Source organism: Hyalella azteca, unplaced genomic scaffold (assembly GCF_000764305.2).
Source record: "Hyalella azteca isolate HAZT.00-mixed unplaced genomic scaffold, Hazt_2.0.2 contig4874, whole genome shotgun sequence".
Classification (NCBI taxonomy): domain Eukaryota; kingdom Metazoa; phylum Arthropoda; class Malacostraca; order Amphipoda; family Hyalellidae; genus Hyalella; species Hyalella azteca.
The window spans coordinates 47,305-66,860 of NW_025935084.1; the positions used below are offsets into that span (position 1 = coordinate 47,305).

Below are 19,556 nucleotides of genomic sequence, written 5' to 3' on the forward strand. Positions count from 1 at the left end.
CGAACAAGACAAGACATGAAGAATTCATCTATGCAATAAAATTAATTTGTCGGAGAGAAATTTCCAAAAACTGGAGACGCAAAAAAGCACAGCTGGACTAGGTCAGGGATGTAGTAAGCACCAAGCAGGGTCGACGCGGGCTAGTAGCGCAGGGTGGATGAAGGTTGTATAGGCCCCATGTAAAAAGCGGTCTTTCTTGCAGTCTTACTATCGCAAAAAGTTCGGATCGAGAGTAATGCAATCTGCAACGCTGGACTGACGTAGATGCTGGACTTGCAAGGTCGAAATGAGTGTTCCTTTCAACGTTAACTGTGAGCTGGTGATAGTTGAGTTCACCATAGTAAAGATATTCAAGTCACCAACGAACATACGAGTGCAACATAATCAATTTATAGAAAATATTCAATTCGCAGGAATATAAATGTTCATTCCTAATGATATTATTGCTGAACGCCGGTACTGCGTCAGACCTCATTTCCGCTATCCAGGCGGAAGTTGTAAAACTTGAAATTTGAGGACCTTGCAAAAAATATACTCAAGAAACTAATCAGGACGCTCTAGCAGCCATAGTATAAGGGCCGCGTCAAGCAGAGACGAAGACAATGTAATAAAAAACATCAGACACGACGTGAATATATATCAACGTTAGATGAATCATCCGTTTACGCCACTAAATCAAACAGGACGATGATAGGAGATGTATTGATCACAGGGGTTGATACTTGACACGCACTGCAGGTAGCAGCCACGTGATTCCGTGTTAGATTTGTCGCTGATTTCAATTCACGTTAGTGCTCACTGATCAGCAGTTGTTTTATATGTTGAGTACAAAATGGACTTGAAGTATACAGTACATTGTTTTGAAATTCTTTCAGATTTATATTCAGAAGCAGGAGTAAGGGAATTACGTGTGATCCAACAATGGACTAACCATAAAGTAGCCGAAACGTATAATCCAGTAAGTGAATCACAGAAATTGCTTATTATGGGCACTGGATAGTGACATAAGTATTGCACAGCGCCCTGCCCATACAACCAAACGCTTATATAGTACTACGTCTCGTTAGGCGCGGAATGCTGCAGTTGCACGAGTTGTACCTGACACTGCAAACTAATCACGAGTCACAACCGGGCACATATGGTTGACTTATGAGCAACCCTGAGGTGCCAACAATAGACATCAAATTAATACCTCAATATTTTGAACAGGGCAAGCGAACGACACAGTAAGAAATGACGTCCAGATAGATAATTGGAGCATCAGGGATAGCCGATATTTTTGCGACCTTAGATGAGCCGGTAGTTAAGATCTATGAGAATGAGGCACAGAAACGAGGTCTTGCAATCAAGAGGCGAGTGAGGTCTTGCAATCAAGAGACGAGTGAGGTCTTGCAATCAAGAGGCCAGTGAGGTCTTGCAATCAAGAGGCCAGTGAGGTCTTGCAATCAAGAGGCCAGTGAGGTCTTGCAATCAAGAGGCCAGTGAGGTCTTCCGATCAAGAGGCCAGTGAGGCCTTGCAATCCAGAGGCCAGTCAGGTCTTACAATCAAGAGGCGAGTGAGGTCTTGCAATCAAGAGGCCAGTGAGGTCTTGCAATCCAGAGGCGCAAATGATCGAGGTCTCGCGATTAAGTGATCGGCGCAGCGACCGCTGTACGCATAATGCGGCGTAATGCGCCGTCGAGCGTCAACCGCCACATGCACCACTGCATGCCCCCCCCGGCCCTGCTTACATCGTTAACACAATAAAATAATTAAGATTATGCATCATACTCACTGCTCCCTGTTGTTCAATTATTCACAATTTAATAATTTTTTTCTGCGATGCTTTATTCTTGAATGAGGAATTTTTTCTCAATCCTTTATTCTTGAATTTAGAGCTGGCTGTAAGTACAAGTAAGTGTGATATGAACGTGTTTGATTTCGTCAGAAGTGAAATGAAGTGTCTGCGGAGTTAATGATAATAAAGTCTTGCTGATGTCGAGCAGAAGCGACGCATGCGTGGGCCAGGACCTAAATGTAGCTCCCATGCACCAGCTGCAGGCAGATCACCACATCGCGGTTATATTGGCAGACTACGCATAATCTGCCAACAAAACATCGATAAGGCTAAACAGAAGCCCTAACCCCTAAACGATTGTATTTTTCAAAGGGATGGTAAGCCTAATCTTAGAATCCAAATTTCGAGTGTACCCTTCAATAATTACTGAAAAAAATAACTCATATTCGAAAAAAATTTTACGAGTTTACGTTGACTTGACGACGCCATAACACACCATAAGTAACTTAAAGCAGACATCGAAGCTGTAATAGGATATGCCAGGCGCAATCGCAGACGAAAAAGCGACCAACTCTATAGAGTTAGTCTCTCACCAGTCAAAATCACTTCTGAGATTATCGCGTAATTCTAAGACTAATGAACAAAAGTTCATGTCATAAAATAGCAAAAACAATAACAAACATAGAATTCTCGCAGAATAAATGAAAGTTAGCGGTCGCAGATGAAAATTGTACATAATATATATGTTCCGTCTCAGCTCAAAAATGGTGGTGAGTGATGCGTTTACTAAACCGTTACTAATCTGCAAGTGTGAGGGATGGGCTGTGAACACGAGCATTCGTCAGCGCTTCAGGTTACAACAAATCGCAAGAACACAAACACGCGCCAAACCTCATCAGCCAACAATTCTGAACCGACGCGCTTGAGAAAGACTAGAGGTCACATTTAACGTGGGACAAATTTAGCGACGGTAAAATTAAGAGGTATACTTAGTAATTCTTTTCGTAAAATAAAAGTTCTTCCTTGCCAAGCAAGCATTATTTTGATCTTGGGATATATGATAGCCGGTTAACTCGCTGAACTGTCGCGCAACACATTACTCACGAACTTAGACCACGCGGCTTGGGAGCCATTGTGGGAGCGCTATAGTGCATTTGTCATGCGTATATATGTATCTACAACCGTCTATTTACTCATTACAAAGGCCAAATCGCATTACATGCTAAATCAATTTTAATCGATTTGATTTTAATGTAATGCCAAATCGCATTACATTAAAATCAAGTCGTAAACTATATTTTTGAGAGCAATGGAATGGATATCTGCCAAAGATGCAGCGCGCACAACTTGCCGTTACAATTGAAGCAATTGAAGCTGTCAGGAGCAACGTGCAGCGAAGGTCAAGGCGGGACGGTATTAGTAGTACTTATCACGTGTGCACACGCGTCACTTCGTCTTATGTCTGTCACATTTAAGAACCAATTTCACTAAAAGATGAAATAAAAAGGTAACCTCCGAAATGGGTTTCATAATTCTTGGTGGAAATTAAAAAAAAGAAAAAAAAAAACAAGAACAGGAAAAATGAACAAAAGTAAGCCACCCAAGCACTACAAAAGATAGAAAACTTCCAAAAAAAAAAAGAACCAAAAAAAACAGAGACAGACCCAGCCCACCGAAAGCCACCGACCACCAAACAGACAACTGACATACATCCACCCCCTACGTGCCTGAGAATGCCAAGTCATGCAAATGAAGCCTTATCTTCATTAGGCTGAACAAACAATTGAGCAACACCTCACGGTATATCTAGATCAATAATATTGCGATAGGCATTATCATATACAGCATATTTGTGCAATAAAAACCTACACAATACAGGGGTATTTTAGATGATGGACTCAATTTTATATATTCTTATTTATTTAAGAATACATTCAAAATGAATCATTTTTGCACCAACGGAAAGAGAAAAATTCCACTTTTTTATTTACCTTAATCTAACGCTTAATTGGTTCTAAAATTGGAACTTTTTAACTTATTCAAACGCGAAATCGGTCACTTCCTGAGCGTTTGGAACATTTATACACATGTAAAAAAATTGAATCTTTCTTTCTCCATTGGTGTATAAATTATTTATTTTAACTTAAATAAATTAAAATTTATTAAATAGGGTCCATCATTTAGAATAACCTTGCAGATAGATCGATCACAAATTGCGTGCTATAGTTAAGAACCATTACACCGTGCTAATGGTTAACGACCGTTTCCCTCATTCAAAGCCGTTTAATAAATAATTCGACGTTTGCAGAACTATCGAGACCGTGAATGACCTGACACTGGAATTTTTAAGACAAAACACAACTAAATCCTTCAGGGCAAAATCATCGAAAATTTCTAACGAAAAACAGTGAATGAGATGATGAGCTCGTGACCGCATGATCTTGCATCGATGGTACAAGCGAACATGAAAGCATTCACATATAATAAAGAAGATGAGAAGCAACAGTTCACTATATATATATTGTAGAGACCAGGCATCGCTGTTAGCTATAATGAGACTGACCTCGCCCACACAAAAAAGTAAGAGACGATGTCAGCGCCGCTCTGGAGTGACGTGCAGACGACAATACGTGCAGGCTAGTACATATTGAAGACAGATTCTTGGAGCTAAAATATCATCACACGAGAAAGTTACGCAACACTGCGAGCATATAAACGGTAGCCAGGTCAGGGATCTATGATGATTGGTGAACAATTAACCATGCTATGTTAACCTAACTCAGGCTAAAGAGGAAGTAAAGGAATGCGCTCCACTTACAGATCTTTCATGTTCATCGGTAAAAATTAACCAAATTTTGTCTAGAACTTCAAGCGAAAAGCACAGGCCACTTATGTTAAAAAAACGCATTCGTGGGCTAGATTCGAAGACTTTCTTCCGTGACTCAAGTCTCTGAACGAAATATATGCAATGTCAATAATTTGTCAATATCTTAATTGTCATAGGAACTAAGCTGAAGACGCGTTTAGTGCGCCACATGAGGTGAGGAACGCTGTGTAGGGGAGACAGCACGGCACGACCTGCTGCCTGCAAGAGCCGAGCAGCGATCGATGTCCCAGAAGGCCACCAGCAGGTATGTAGGCTCGACCTCCTCACGCTTGCATTCCAAGCCTCGTGGATATTTAGGCTACGACCAGTTAGTTAGATGTTATAGTGACCGGTGCAAAAAAAAGAGCTCCGGCTAATGACAGCTGAAACTTTGACATACTGAGATCATGACGAAAGAATTGATTTCTGACTCAAACGTCCCATCTACTGCAGGGCAGCGATTGTGGATAATGATTTTTCTCGCAGAGATCATTTTCACCTGTCCTCGAGTATTAGAATAAATCAATGGTTGAGTCGGCACTTTTAGACGTTATAAAGAAATGTCGGCGCATCGTGTAAACGGTTTAGGTATCCATGAGCACACGCAGACATCACCAAGCAGATGTAAACATGGCCGCGTCGGCAGGTTTCTCCAGCAAAACTTACGCTACGTGTTTCAAATTTCGGCAGAGCCGCCGGTTATTGCATGTATTCAGTGACATGAAAACAAAAGTTCAGTATCCTATTGATGCGTATTTTACAATTTATAAGTTATTTTTCAAGTTTATACAAAAGAAGCTAGCAACAACCTTATGCCTGCTCAGCAACCGAATCGGTTGAAATATTTTCCAAGTTGCATTTTGAAATTTCAATCATGCGTTGCATTTTGAAATTTCAATCATGCGTTGCATTTTGAAATTTCAAAGTTGCATTGCAACCGAAGAATAAGTTAGGAGCGATGACACAACGAACATAAATAAGAAACATTGGCGACTGCATTGGAGAGACCATGAACCTGTTATAGGTAAGCAAAAAAATTGAAAGGTTATACAACAAAACTACAGCGATGAATAGCAGCACGCATCAAAATACCAAACTATCAATCATGGTACGATAACGCTTATTAAAGTGAAGTTCATCACCATGGCACCGCTGGCATTTGAACGGTGGCATGCGGAGCACCGACCGCGACAGTGCCACACACATCGATCAGACGCGTGAGCTGGCGCGTCAACAGCGCTCAGTGCATGTAAACACGGACGGGACGGTTACTTCTTCTCACCTGGCAAAATCTACCGATGAAGCTTTACTGCATAATGCCATTGAAATGTGCCATGCACTGCTATACGCATCGATAGAGCTTTACTGCAACGGGCCTACACTGCTATACGCATCGCTAAAGCTTTAGCTGCAACGGCCCTGCACTGCTGATTATACCCAGCACAAGTCTTACTAGCAGGTGATTACCCAGCACAAGTCTTATTAGCAGGTAATTACTCAGCGCAAGTCTTACTAGCAGGTGATTGATTACTCAGCGCAAGTCTTGTTAGCAGGTAATAAGTACTACAATGCAGATCAATAACAAGAAGCTATTAATTGGGCTCAGCGGGAGTGATTATTATAATAATTAACCCTTTCAGCAAGCCTAATTTTACAAGATTATTGTAGTACACTTGTACCTAAGCAGCCCGACGCGAGTTAAGGTATACGCAGCTGTTTTCTAGCGAAACCAACGAAGGTCAACATCAAGAGTGTAAAAAAAAATTCCAACTACAGAAGTAGTTTTCACTATTAATCTGGGCAACGATGAGCCAGGAGAAGCAAAATACAAATTTGGACGGAAGAAAAATAATAAATTTTAAACTTGAATAATTTGCAGCGATGAAGGTTGAAATGCTAACAGGAAAATAACTGGAACATCCCATTGAGAGAAATTTTCCGGTGTATAAGGAAAACTGAGGGCCGGTCGAAATCAAGACAAAATTATATCATATAACAGCCTAGATCTCACGTAGCAGTCAGGTTTATAGTTTTTGCGGCCTTCACACGCTTATTGCGAGCACAATAATTGCACTGAATATAAATAGAACGCACACACTTGGCCAATAAAACGAAAAAGTTAAAGCGATCAAAACATACAAGTCAATATCAACAGTTCAATGCTGATGTTATGAAAATTTAGCAAAAATTTACTGCGATGTATACTAGCTCAATACCTAAGAAATAAAAATGTTGAAAAGTCTCGCTATTGAATTCGTTTATCTATGTGAGGCGGCTTTGGATATAATATTTAAGAGCAATTGACCCGTATAACATGTATTTACTTATTCAAATCGTCGTTTCTTGTGTTAAAAATCAATCACGCACAAGAGAAATATCTACAAAGAAGGAAAATCTAAACAAGGAATTTTTCACCGCACTGGAAACTACAAACCGCGACAGGAAAATAATTCGCGAGCAAGGGAAGCCCGCGACTTGCGTTCACGTACGCGCCTTGTTGCTTGGGGGCGGAGACCGAGCTTTGTTTATTACAATTGAGACGAGGTAATAACAAGTGGAGGGTAAGCCGTGACCGAACATCACTAATTATCAATGAGATGAGGTAATAAAGTGTTTGAGGTGATCCCTGAACGAGAAATAATACAAGAACATTGCAGGCATTCCGTCTGTTCCTTAATATCAAGTTCCAAAAAGAAGACGTATGCGCATGAAATTTCGTTAAATTGTGCATGTATGTCGTATTCATAAAGATGCACCAAAACCCCAATTGAAAACATTACAATCTTTGCTTAACATTTCGCCAAAAACACATAAGATGAACAGAAACACAAGAGAGAGGGAAGCTATATAATGCGCATTGTGAGACACAAAGCTCTGTGCTAGATTTGTCCATCACAAGTGACACAAGGACGAGCGAGCGCGATGCTGCATGAGGCTAACAATCAAGCTTCTATTATATATGAGGGATAGGAACAGTATAGCAGTAAGATATGGAATGATGTCACGGCAAGCTATGAATGCTTTCTCTTTCATTTCAATGAACCAATGCAGTAATACTGAAAAATAATAAGATTTAACCTCTTTAGATATACAAATGATACTTTTCGCGTATAGAGATAGGCCGACGTTCATTGCAACGCGAAATGTAACGCATAAATAAATCGACTATAACCATTCTACGTAGGATACATGAACAAAACTCTGGCCAAGTAAGATCTCCATTCTTCTGTACACATTTCTATTGTGTCAGGCGTGCTTGCCAGGAATCGTTATCTTATCTAAAACTAAGACAATAACACGGACATACACATGGAATACATCGTAACAGACCGGAAGTTAAACCAACTTAACGTAATCTGGTTAGCAGCGAACTTTGGTCTGCACTTCTTCACTAGGAGATAATAAAGAAGAGAATGAACTGACCTCCCTGTGGCGCTCCTTGCTGGAGGGTGGACTGAAGAACTCTTTGATGTACCCGACGAGCAGCAGCACGCCGTACGACAGGAACGTGAAGAACGCCACGTGCAGCGGTATGTCCTCGCCACGCAGCTCCTCTGCATGCTTGTCTACGTAGGGGACGCTGCTCACCTCTAGTCCTGCTCATAGTTACCGAGGTGCCTTGAATTAATATAATAATAAAACTTCATTCACTTCACGAGAAACATGCACAGCCTATAACACCTTCATTTGCTGCACTCACACGAGAAACATGCACAGCCTATAACACCTTCATTTGCTGCACTCACACGAGAAACATGCACATCTTTAAATGTGCAATTATCCTGCACAAGAACACACACATAAAACTGTTCGCATAACGTCAAAATTATTTCAAATTACATGAATAAAAAAAAATAGAAAAACCAGTCTTTTGTCAGTATTGAAGAACAGCCTCACATTACGTAACCGTTAAAATTACTAAAACGAATGAGTAAAGAAAGTTATCTTAAATTAACTTTCGATCCTTAGGATGCCAGCAGCTATACTAAGATTGCGGCAGGGAATGACAAAATTATTTCATATAATTCGTCATGAAACGTTTACTATGGAAAGAAGCATTCATGGCGGAATCGCGATGCAGAACAAAACCGTGCGTTTATGTGTCGCATGTTAAGATGATAAATACGGTAAAAAAACGTAGCGGAATATTAAATATTCAATAAGTTCATACGTTACTGGAAATTAGCGACGAATACCGTCGGCAGATCGAAATCGCTTCAGCCAACGCACATGACCACACTTGATAATTCCTCAGCCGAACAACGGGATTTTCACCGAGTTAACGACGCTTCATTTGCTGCTTTGGCGGCTAAATCGAACAGAGATTGAAAATTGATGCATAAACGACTGCACACTTTAATCGAGTGCACAACGGGGCACTGACCACAGTATTTAAAGAACGAGTGGACATTCAGTCAGCCGACATCAATAGTCGACACTAAATTAAACAGCACGCAACCACACGGTCAAGTTTTAAGTAAGCCCATCCTCTGATACTGACATTTTCACTAGCTAGAAAGACAAAATCTTCAACGCAACCCGGTACAACTTAACACAAGTGAAACTCGGAGAAGTTTTACTACAAATTAAATGTTCAAAGTATTTTGTAGAGGACTGTTGTGAATTGTTTACTTTTTGATCTATGGTCGTGTAAAGCAAAATCACCAATTGCATGTAGAGAGTATTGATCCATCCAAAAAGCCTAAAAATTTCACTAAATTTCCGTAGACTTTTGATTACTTTTTTTGTAAAGTTTGATACTGATCGTTCAGATACCTTGTATTCATTCCAAATAAAGTATGAAATCAGTGAGAAATTTTTGAACGATTAACGAAGGCCCGGCCTCCGATCGAGAGGTCATTCCTCATCAACTTCGAATTAATATATCATACTCACTAGATATGCATGATGACAGTTCTCCTACCTGCAGCAAGCAACTGGGAACAATTGTCATGACTTAGTGAAGGCGCCAAGCTTTGAAATGCACTGATCGAGCATTAGTAAACTTAGAGATGCCTGCTGAGGCATTCGAGTTTCCTCGTCTTCTCATCATGATGGCAGCACCTCTATTATTAGCACCTCTACTATCGCGGTATTCAAAGTGTGGTAGCACATCTGTTATTAGCACCTCTACTATCACGGTATTCAAAGTGTGGCAGCACATCTGTTATTAGCACCTCTACTATCACGGTATTCAAAATGTGGTAGCACATCTGTTATTAGCACCTCTACTATCACGGTATTCAAAATGTGGTAGCACATCTGTTATTAGCACCTCTACTATCACGGTATTCAAAATGTGGCAGCACATCTGTTATAGCACCTTTACTATCACGGTATTCAAAATGTGGTAGCACATCTGTTATTAGCACCTCTACTATTACGATATTCAGAATGAAAATTTCCTACATGGAAAACAAGGTCAATCAAGCCTGAAATTAAGCAGTGAAAGAATAAAGATGCGTGTACGAGTCAAAATAGTTATCGACATCGTAGAAAATTGACTAAGGACGGGTAAAACGAAAACTCAACGAACTGAAGGCAGGTTAAAAACGAGGATCCAACAGATAAGCAGATATGCATGGTCACTATCGCAGCGAAAAGAATTCGTGAATTCAATGCGCACACTTTGAGCCCAAACAGATACTGAATCATACATAGATCGTATCGTGCACAGCATCGCCTCTTGTACATGCAGCAATAAGTGTGAGCGCTCGAGTTGACATCCATGACCATGCATCTTTCCTATTTTTCACATCACGGACTTTGTCACATATTTTGTAGCTATTTGGATTTGGACCAAGCTACCGACGAATGTAGGTGATTATTGTACTACAATAGAATGAGTTACCAGCTGGATATTACTGCACTATATTACAGTTAGGTATAGTTCCCTCTTACCGTGGTGACAGTATACGATACATTCGTTAATTGATATACAAAAGTTCATCAATAAAGCATCAAAAATTGAAACTCCTCTATTTCTCTTTCCGTCTGCAAACGATTTTTAAATAAATCTCCTTGATTTGAAGCGCAGGTACTTCCATATTAACAGTCATGAGCCAAGAACTTGTCTCGAACAATGGCTTCACGTCCGAAAATATTCAAGTAAGAGCGAGGCTTGGAAATCCCTTCGACCGTTTTTGCGCATCCTTTAAGGCCTGAAGCCAACACCAGCCTCTGAATATGGGTTCGAAAAAAGGCTGCAAAAACCAGCGTGCCATGATAAATGCATAAAAGTGCTCAAAACAAGATCCAAAGAACTCATAAACTTATAAGAGAAAAAAGCTTCAAGGATATTTATAATTGGATACGTGCTTAGTTTTGAGTTAAATATAAACATATTTCAAGAAGGAACTGCTCCAAATTCTGATGGAGGAAGATATCCTAATTAAGCTGATAAAATATCATTCAAACAAGTGATCAATGATTATGAACGATGACGTGATGTGTGCACCAAAATGTCGTCGAGAATCTGCATGGTTTTTACGCTCATACAAATAGTGCAGGACGCTACAGACGTCAGAGCACCTCAATAGCTGCATTAAATTACGATGAAAAAACTCGGAAAGCTAGAGACAACCATCAGCGCGAAGATGCATAGGTCATCCAATGATACATGGACCATTAAATGGTCAGAGCACGAAGCGGGTACGACGTCAAACCCATCACACAAAAAACAGACGTAAAGTTTTGGTAGTGTTATTAAGTTATTGTAGAAAATTGTGATCAGAATTTTGTTTGTTTGGGAAATCAGTAGGTTACAGGCATGAAACCTAAAATAAAGTTTAAAATTTGAGTGAACTTTATCGTCGATTCCGAAGATTTCTTCGGAAGTACAGTAAAACGCAATTCTAAGTCTAGTGTACGCATATATGATAACATAAGCAAAACTGGGCGTAGCTCACGAGGGTTATAATGAAAATCAAAGACCTAAGACCGCAGAGTTTAGCTCTGAGCTCTCACAACACTCGACTTGCAGCCGATTGACGCTGCCCGACAATTATTCAAGTATTAGCAACTTCATCCTTGGCGTCATCGTAAGACGAAAACCTAGGACATGAGCCTACCATAGAATTTACTCAGTAGCCCACGAAGAAAATAATTCTACATGTACGAGTTTAGACAGATATGAAACATGGGGTATTCAATATAATAAACAGAGCAGTTTGATCATTCAAGTGGTGATGTCACTTCTGTTATTAACGAACGCGCATAAAAGAACGTTAGTACTATGCATTACCCTAAAGTAGCAGAGCTACGAGACGTCAAACTCGCCGCCACTGCCAGTTTTAACAAGAGGATCACACGTGTACGTGCTTCGACAGTAACCTTGACTGTCGAAAAAATAACTGTAATTTTCACCCGTCATTATCGGCAGCAAGTATTTCAAGTAATTTCCCCGTACGACGGTCGAAACTGTAAAATGTTCTGAAGGTAACCCATTTTATTCCCTTATGTAACATACGCTGGCAGCCCGCTGGTACTTCTTTCAGATTAACGGGCCATCAGTGTAGACCCATAAGTGAATAAAAAGCAACGGTGCACTCCTGTCAATGGTTCCATGATAGTAAATACTGAATCATACGTGCAGTAATGAAAACACCTTACACTAAAATAGCGATCTAAGCTTTCAATAAATTTCATACAATGTTTTTATCTGTCATTTTCAGTTAACACGAATGCCTCATACAATGTACTAATGAAAAGTTTTTCTTAACTAAATAGCTGCGAGGAATTGTATTATTGTAAGCACGTTGAAAATAACCAAGCTTTTGTCTCTAATACCAACCGAAACCTTCAGACTGCTCTCAGACGGGGCAAATAACATCATACACGCGTTTTTATGTAAAAAGTATTCATTGCGTAATCATGAAAAACTTGGCAAGTACAAATCAGGATAAGCGAGCTTACTTAGAAGCTGGGCAAGCGAGTTTTCTCGCCGAAATAGACTGCAGCTCAAGAAGCGGCATGGAGCACGGGAATAAGTGTTGCATCAATCCAAAATGCCGCTACTTTGCAGCATTCGCGTATGTTAGCAAAGCTAAGTTTCGAGCATCATCTTCTCTTGAACGGAGCCTAAAAGCGGCTTAGTCGCAGCTGTGACTGCTGTGCGCGCTTAAATCTTTGGAAATCCCAGCGCCCAGAGCTCGGGATTCCTAAACTCGAGCGCAAAAAACTCTACGCTGAAGGACCGACTGCAGTGCAAGGGCCTTTGGTCGGTGGCGTTCAGGTTTCAGGCACGTGTGCCGCATGCCGGGGCCTCGTGACGCGCTGGTTGCGTCCAATACTACAACTGCTGGCAGCGACGCATTATTTTGACAGGCTGGCACAATGCACAATGAATATGGTGCTTGATTAGTGAACACCACTAATCTACCATTGAATGTTGTCTAGAATAATCATGGCAAAATGTATATACAGCAATAACGTACAATAAAGACCTCCATTAAAAATTAGGCCAAGTATAGGGCTGTAGTAACAAAATATAGCAAGAATCTTTCAAGTAAAAGTAGTACCTATAAACAGGAACGATGAGACAAATTTAACATGGAGCTAAAACCTGCTTGACCTTCTGTTAATCTTTTATGAACTTGAACATCAGTACCTAGTATTTTATACCTTTTACTGGCACAAAGAATGGCGCCATCGGTTCATTAGGCAGAATGAATCGCACCATCACAACTTTGATTATACAAATAATATTTATACTGTTTCCATTCAAATAAAAAGGCACAAAAATGCGCTTATAAATTTGCAAATTTTTACAAATTGCCTGAAGAATTAGAGGCATCATTATTGAACTATTATGAAATTTCATCACAAAACTCCACTAAAGACCAGGGCCAAACACTGCAGACTCTTTCAACAAGCAAATTTAAACTTGTGCAATAAAGGTCTCATGTGAATGATCAAATGATTGGCCCCATTGCCAGCTAGGAACTTTCAAAATACTTGCAAAATTATTAAATTGTCCATCAATGAAAATTTGCATGAAACTTAATCTAGTGCATAGCAAAAATATTGCATTATAAGTGATGTAAAATGCAATACTATATGATTATTATTTTGTCATTGGAGGCACCAAAGTCTAATTATTTAACTTCAACACACTAGCTAGAGTTAGTATCATCATTTATGATATCACTTACTTAAAGAGTTAAGTTGTTACCTGTCAACTTGGAGCAGACTGGTTTAACACTTAACATACAAAAAGTATTTACCTTTCAACTTGGAGCAATCAGGCTTAACACTGGAAATGAAGGAGTTTGAGGTGGAGTTATGTTTGGGGCCTGATGGAGTGAATTTAGTTTTGTTGTGAGGCAGGAGGCAGCCATTGAGTGGGGCTTTCTTTTCAATTAAATTCTGAAACAAATGAAAATTAAATCAAAACATTGCAGAATATAACCTCATAAAAATTCTTAGTTTATACCATAGGTATATGACATTAAACAAAAAACTGGGATTAGGGGTGCAACCTAGAGCCTTAAAGGTATGAATTCTCTAACATAACCTAAAACTATTATGAAATCAATCAAAAATTCAAATTAAATATGGTATATGATGGCACAGGAAATGCTGTCTAAGGTATGAGAATTATTCTTAAACTGTATACCAGACATGCATTCTTTGAGCCTGGTTAAAAATTATGATTGGTTAGATCTTACCTACTTATATTCCAATCAGAAAAAACTATGATCTTAACAATGATGAGCAACAAATTGTTTCAAATGTATTCATATATTTCCAGTTCATCAAATAAATCTAATTGTTACATATCTGACATTGATACTGAACCATAAGAGAACTGCATTTTTACATAACAGGCCTTAAAAACATTTGGGTGCTAAGAAATTTAAATGCCCATTTCTTCTCTTTTCTTAAATCATAAAAGAAACAATGTCTCTTCAATAAATGTCAATATCTTATTCTTAATTATATAGAATCAAATTGAAGTAAGATACGTAGTATCCTCTTTCAGTTGCGTGTTCAACTCTACATAATTTCAAATGTACTACAGTAGGTACTAGCCTCACTAGGGATAACAACCAGAATTTTTATATTCATTAACTGCAATTTGCATCTTGACTATGGAAAATTAGGGAAAATTCTTTGGCACAAATGTCACAGATAAATGTCTCCAGTTTCATTAACAAGAGAATGAAGAGATTAGTACAGTAATGAATGATAATTTATGAACCTGGTGTGAAAATAAATGTCAAAGCAGATTCAAGATCAATATACAATTTGTATTGTATATTGTAGGTAGGGAAAACAAGAAGTGTTGAAGGAATATAAACTGCTTTGTAAACCATCTCACACTCACTGACTCACAGTTACACATGAGAAAATTGATTTGTGGCTTAGAAAATGGATTCACATACATTACCTTCAAATATTTTCATGCTAGTATAAATGATGTTTATTGTTGTTTAAATGAGAGCAGCAATTGACCTTGGTATAATTCAAGAAATATCTGTTTCAATAAGCCATGAAATAGGCATGAATGATTACAGGAATTTGGTTATCATTAGTTGTGAACTAACCATAAAAAATAACAGCTGCTAATTATTCTTGCAATAATTTGTTCGGATCTGTATGTCTACAGCCTACAGGAACAGGACTACGGTAGTACAAGTCTACAACTCATGCAGTAGACACGTTGTCACGTGAGTCGTGACGTTCGCCGTCCGGTCAATTCTTCACCGACCAAAACGTTATCATTGATATGATTACCAGATTTGACAAAAATATAAAATCGTTATTATATATTTTTAGTAATACTTACAATTCGGTTGATAATATCTTCCGCCTTCATGTTGAAACACAAGAAGTGAACGGTACCTAGCAGGCGGTAAAGAAGCGCGCTAACAGACACTACCACCACACTCTCCAACCGTCAGCAAGCCACTGATGTTGGATGTCAACTGAGACTATAGATCCGTTTACGGGTTACTAAAACCTGGACTTGGACTTTCTGAAGCCGGAGAACCCCATCAATATAACAGACTGTAGAGGAACTAACCGGATTTTTTTACTTATTTTCCCGACTGGGTAACAGATTATACAAAAATAATTGCGCAACTTTCGATAGTTACGGAGTTGAATACATTGAGTATCATTTACGATTTTCAATCTTGAAGCTAATAAGCCGAGTATACTGTATCGTGCATTAATTTTTATTTGTTCCGAAAAAAAAACGATGGAGAAATATTTTACAACAAATGCAATTAGCTCTAACATTTAAATGGTTGCATGTGCTTCCATGACCCACAAAGTTGATAATTTGTTGCTCGCTCGGGTATGCTTGTTTAGTGTTTACAGCATATAGTTCACATTGCCAGAAAATTAGATATTCTTCTTCATTTTTACCGTATTTTTAGTGGATTATTCTGCTTAAATGGCGAATTCTGAAAGAATCCTTCGTCGAGAAGCTTTTGTCGAACGTTTCGAATGATCTTCATTTGTATCTGGAACAAGTCACTGTTATTGTACAGGAAATTGGTTAAAATTTTTGAAGGTCGTATAGGAAGCATGCGTACAATTGCGCATGTGTAGCAGTTGTGGTTAGGAATGGCTTGTTAATTTTTTTTTCTCTCGCTTCAACGAACGGTGCTTTATTATGACAGAAGACCTGGGTTGGTCTATATTAATATTATCTAGCTGTATATTATTTCAACGATGCATCGATGCAATTCAATAGAATTAAAAGTTAGATGACAATGAAAATGAATCTTTGAAATCATTTCACGAGTGCTAACGAGATCTGTAGACTGTAGCATCATCTTCAATTATTGTGTTATAACCTCCCGATCTCAGCTCGCTGAAGCATGCCAGTCCTGGTGCAAGCTTCTCACCTCCGTAAGCCAGCTAACTGAGACTATATCTCAGTTACCTATCAGGACGCTCAGTCTAGTCAGTATGACGACAAAATATACTGAATATAACTGAGAACTAATTAATAACTGAATTTCAGAATACTGCGGTAAATTAAAATGTATAGCCATTGTTTTTTTTCATAACATCGATTTATTCACCGTTTTTAAACAATATTTAAGATTTCGATGGTACGGTCAGGGCAATTCGTTGTTTTCAGTCTTATTTATTATTTTATTACGAATGATTAACTGAAGATATGGAGCGGAACTCATCCTGCTGTTCATTTAAATCAGCATGTGAGATATTTATTACTTATCAGTTGGGTTATTAGCACTGAGACTCGCAAATTCCGCGGGCGATCGAGGGCAGGCGCTGCGCTGCCGTAACAACGCGCAAAAGTTACTCGCAAGTTATTCCTTCAATGGGCATCAACGACGAGCTCTTCAATGTTCAAGACAAAGCAACTCAAACCTAATTTTGTTGATAATGTTTCATTTAATATTTTAACCTCACTCTGAAGTAATTTACTGTGAATAGAAATTTGTGCAAGTAGAATGAATCGTAGAAGTAATCGCAGGTGGCTTTGTTGTGTCAACTTATAAATTTATGAAATTCACACAGCTGAGTGGGACCGTGCAGGAGTGATGTAATGTTCGCAAAATTAATTTGAGTTTCTTTTGGCTTGGCAGTTCATGGTTCCATTGAATCAAAGTATATATGAGATCGCCTATAAGAAAATTTGCCAGAAGTTGACAAGATCTTGACGTAACTTCTATATACGAAGAGTGATATTAATTGATACAATCGTGTTCAATGAGTAACAAAGAGAGGGCAGACCTGCATGCTGTTCAATGGTGGTGGAGGCATGGAAAATATATCCTCGGCTTGAGAGTTTGATCGCTACAAGGTGTGAATATTCTGAGTTGTTCAGCGCTCCCGGCGTATAGGGCCTCTAATTCGGTTACCACGTCACAAAAATTTACTAAAATAAATGTTTAATATTGTTAGGAATTGTGTACCTATTGTGATAATATTTGGCGAATTAATTTTTAGCACATTTTCTCATTTATAGAAAAAATGCACTATTGCGCTCGCCATGTCCGTCTGTCCGTCCGTCCGTCTGCACGTCTGTCTGTCCGTCCGTGAATCCACGTTATCATCGACGAGAAAATGCGCTCTCTGTCACTCACTGCAGTGAATAATGAGTTATATTTTTTTCATTGATGCAGGACGCAGCGCCAATACACTCTGGGAAAAAGATATTCATTAAAAATTATTTTGATTGTTGCTTGCTTCGATTGACCAAACCTAAAAAAAATGTGGAATATGTAACTGAATATATGAATATCAATTTTACTATAAAATCAATCGTAACTTTTATGAGTTACGGACAATAAAAATAAGAGGTCTTTCCTCCCGCTGCCGTTTGTAGATGATAAATCGATAGAATTTCGGAGACGTTCATGATGTCTAACCAAGACAACTTTATTTGCGCATGAATATTAAATTATACAGAATTGTGTCAATCAGTAATTTAGGTGAATTATTCTTTATCCAAAATAATTATATCATTATTTTAAGACTAAAGAGTACTTCAAATAAACGAGTTTCAGTTTTCACCAGCCATAGGGTTAATAAAAATCACTCGCTGGTCTTCAACAAAACCTTCATTATATAACAACTTCTGCCCAGTAACTGCAATAATCGAATATTTGTATGGCTTTTCACATTTTTTTATGGTTGTCACACCATATTTCGTAAACTTAGAATGAAATTGACCCATCATGGTTGCCTAGATTCAATTTTCTGCTGCCAATACCTGTATGCTTGTATGTAAGTCAAAATAACATGTAAGTCAAAATCAGCATCGATATACCCTTGCCTTAAGAAATAAAACTAAAAACGGCACAGCGTAAGATATACACAAGTGCTCTGGGTGTTTGCTTCGTTGATTCAAGGGCGCCTATAACTTTGAAAATGAATTTCTTTAAAATATAAAACAATTTATAATTATGTACAGGATTTAGATAGGAACACAGAGTAGATATTTCCTCCGTTCCGCCCAAATAACATTTATTTCTCATCATGAATGTATGTGCGGCCATCTATAATGGCCCTAACCCATTTTAATGTTATCACCATACATACTGATCTTGCGGTGAATGTAAACTGATTTGAATATTGAAACACATTGAAACGCAAGCACTTCGCATTTCACGGAATTCTCTATATGGTGGAGGCATTTTTAAATCACCTAAGTAGATGGTTCCTCATGGCGTCCGCAGCTTCCAAAAATTGATGCGTATAACGCTTCTAACTCCAACTCATGCTTACAACGCGGCAACAGCGCTGCGGCTTGTAATTTAAAAACTTAACTTGCTACAAAAGTACGCCTTGTAGACAATTTGGCAATGAAAAATAATTTAGCTCTTCTGTCGTAATACTGATTCCGATCATTACCGAAATAATCGAACTTCGGCCGACACGTTGGGAAACATAAAATTTAAATACATCATCTTCCATGTTTTTGAGTCAAGATTAAATTTGAGTAAAAAATGATCACAGTAAGATGACAAAGCTATCATTTTAACAATACTTTTTATGGAATGTTTGAAAAGGGTTTTATACGGAGGATCGTTTTCGGTGGCCGTAATTTGCACCTCGTCTTGTAGAAAAACTCGCTGGACAAACCCAGCCGGAGCAAGAGCTGGGAAGACCCATGCCGGTAGATGTGATGGCTACATATTTTTTTATGAGCAATTAATTTGCGTGTCGAGTGCGACCTCGGGCTATACGCTCGCTATTATAGGGATTGATAACATAGAGGAAAGAAATATGCATGCCCATATCTGTATTTGAATGATTATTTTTGCCTAGTGCGCTAATATAACTCTATTCGAAACATTCCGATGACCGATGGTTCTATGAATCTCTGTAAAGACCGTGTTTGTTTCCTCGGTTTTCGAATAGGTTGTAAATATCCTACAATCATCAGGGAAAATGTATTCGGCAGCGTTAGATTGACGCAGAGT

The 19,556-nt window shown here is 38.7% G+C and overlaps 1 protein-coding gene across 2 annotated transcripts in view; it reads right to left on the bottom strand.

The window, feature by feature from the left end:
• Positions 1 to 15,558, bottom strand: part of LOC108675852 (serine palmitoyltransferase 2) — a 37,081-nt gene extending 21,523 nt beyond the window's left edge. For both annotated transcript variants that reach the window (XM_018163896.2, XM_018163895.2), the window contains exons 1-3: positions 15,434 to 15,558; positions 13,869 to 14,010; positions 8,068 to 8,240 (exon numbers count right to left, since the gene is read on the bottom strand). In XM_018163896.2, coding sequence (XP_018019385.1) covers positions 8,068 to 8,240; positions 13,869 to 14,010; positions 15,434 to 15,463 — 345 coding nt within the window. In that variant the 5' untranslated portion in view covers positions 15,464 to 15,558. The remainder of the gene's footprint in view (positions 1 to 8,067; positions 8,241 to 13,868; positions 14,011 to 15,433) is intronic.
• Between the last annotated feature and the right edge of the window lie 3,998 nt (positions 15,559 to 19,556).